Source organism: Mandrillus leucophaeus, unplaced genomic scaffold (genome assembly GCF_000951045.1).
Source record: "Mandrillus leucophaeus isolate KB7577 unplaced genomic scaffold, Mleu.le_1.0 Scaffold54, whole genome shotgun sequence".
Taxonomy (NCBI): domain Eukaryota; kingdom Metazoa; phylum Chordata; class Mammalia; order Primates; family Cercopithecidae; genus Mandrillus; species Mandrillus leucophaeus.
The window spans coordinates 1,443,072-1,444,944 of record NW_012105808.1 but is presented as its reverse complement, the minus strand read 5'-3'; the positions used below and the strand labels follow the sequence as shown (position 1 = coordinate 1,444,944).

The window sequence follows — 1,873 nt, the reverse complement described above, 5'->3', positions numbered from 1 at the left end:
GTGCAGTGGCCAGATCTCAGCTCACTGCAAGCTCCGCCTCCCGGGTTTACGCCATTCTCCTGCCTCAGCCTCCCAAGTAGCCGGGACTACAGGCGCCCGCCACCACGCCCGGTTAGTTTTCTGTATTTTTTAGTAGAGACAGGGTTTCACCATGTTAGCCAGGATGGTCTCAATCTCCTGACCTCATGATCCGCCCGTCTCGGCCTCCCAAAGTGCAGGGATTTCAGGCTTGAGCCACCGCGCCCGGCCGAAACTCCATCTTAAAAAAAACCAACAACAACAACAAAAACGTTTTGGAGGGATGGGGTCTGGCTGTGTTGCCCAGGCTGGTCTTAAAACTCCTGGGCTCAAGTGATCCTTCTGCCTCAACCTCCCAAAGTGCTGGGATGACAGGCGTGAGCCCTGCTTTCTAGAGTTGCAGGGTATAAGGGTGGTGAATTCCAGCCGTGGCGGTGGAGTTTCTGGCCCCTTCTCAGCTGTGAGCGTCCCGCCAACCCAGGTGCTGTGTCCTCTTGCCTGTTTCAGATCATTGAGAAACAGCCAGGCCACATTCGAAGCAGGGTTTTCCGGGAGGTGGAGATGCTGTACCAGTGCCAGGGACACAGGTAGGTGAGCCACCCTTGCCACAGCACTGGCCTGAGCTGTCTTTCAACGGATGAAGGGCCTGAGCGCCACATCACCCCCAGCAAGCATCTTTAGGGCACCCAGTTTGCCAGGCCCTGCGTTCCCCTCCCTGAAGAAGGCTGGCTGGCAGCCCCAGGCGGGCAGTGTGAGGCGGGCCTATTGCCCAAGTCCCAGCCTCCAGTGGACAGGCCAGCACCAAGAGGGTGGGCCCCTCCTAGGCTGAGCAGCAGGTACCCAGGGGCCTCAGGAAGCCTCAGCTCCTCTCCTGCCTCCCACCCCACCCCAGGAACGTTCTAGAGCTGATTGAGTTCTTTGAGGAGGAGGACCGCTTCTACCTGGTGTTTGAGAAGATGCGGGGAGGTACCTGGGGGCTCCAGGCTGTGGGGAGGGAGGGAGCTGGGAGGTATTATGGGATGGGGGCCTAGTGCCACCTGCAGGAGGGGGCTTGTGGGGTTTGTGTCCTGCCCAAATGGTGGCTCAGGGGTAAGTCCTTTGGGCCAGAGGAAGCCGGTGTGGGGGCGTCCCCTCCAAAGTGGAGGTGGGTGCGGGCCTTGCGGGGACTCTGAGGTGACCTGTGTGTTCCCCCTGTCCTGCTCTGCCCTGCCCAGGCTCCATCCTGAGCCACATCCACAAGCGCCGGCACTTCAACGAGCTGGAGGCCAGCGTGGTGGTGCAGGACGTGGCCAGTGCCTTGGACTTTCTGCACAACAAAGGTGGGTGGTGAGCCCGCCCTGAGCCCCCTAAGGCAGCCTGCCAAGGACTCCTGGAAGACCCCCAGCCCCTCACCCCCGCGTGGTTCTGTGGCTTCTCCCCCAGGCATCGCCCACAGGGACTTAAAGCCGGAAAACATCCTGTGTGAGCACCCCAATCAGGTATGCCAGCCCGGGCAGAGTGGCCCCGCGGGAGGGGTGGCCGCGTGGGACCCCAGGCTCACGGCCCTCTTGGCCCCTCCCAGGTCTCCCCCGTGAAGATCTGTGATTTCGACCTGGGCAGCGGCATCAAACTCAACGGGGACTGCTCCCCTATCTCCACCCCGGAGCTGCTCACCCCGGTGAGGGCCCGCGGGCAGGCCTGGGGGCTCGGCTGCCTGCTCTACGGTTGCATAACCTCGCGGAGCCTGGGCCGCTCCGCAGTTCCAGGCCGCGGAGCTCGGGCTTCCGCTTAGCAACAGCCGCTGATTGGTTGGGCGGGATGACGCGGCGGGGCCTCGATTAGGCGCCCCCACCCATCGGTGTTTGGACGGGTGGGG

At 62.6% G+C, this 1,873-nt stretch overlaps 1 protein-coding gene across 2 annotated transcripts in view; it reads left to right on the top strand.

Annotated features, from left to right (window-relative positions):
* The window catches only part of MKNK2 (MAP kinase interacting serine/threonine kinase 2), a 10,687-nt gene that overhangs the window by 3,546 nt on the left and 5,268 nt on the right, over positions 1-1,873 (top strand). For both annotated transcript variants that reach the window (XM_011997432.1, XM_011997431.1), the window contains exons 4-8: positions 526-605; positions 911-984; positions 1,233-1,337; positions 1,441-1,496; positions 1,580-1,721. In XM_011997432.1, the coding sequence (XP_011852822.1) occupies positions 526-605; positions 911-984; positions 1,233-1,337; positions 1,441-1,496; positions 1,580-1,721 (457 nt within the window). The remainder of the gene's footprint in view (positions 1-525; positions 606-910; positions 985-1,232; positions 1,338-1,440; positions 1,497-1,579; positions 1,722-1,873) is intronic.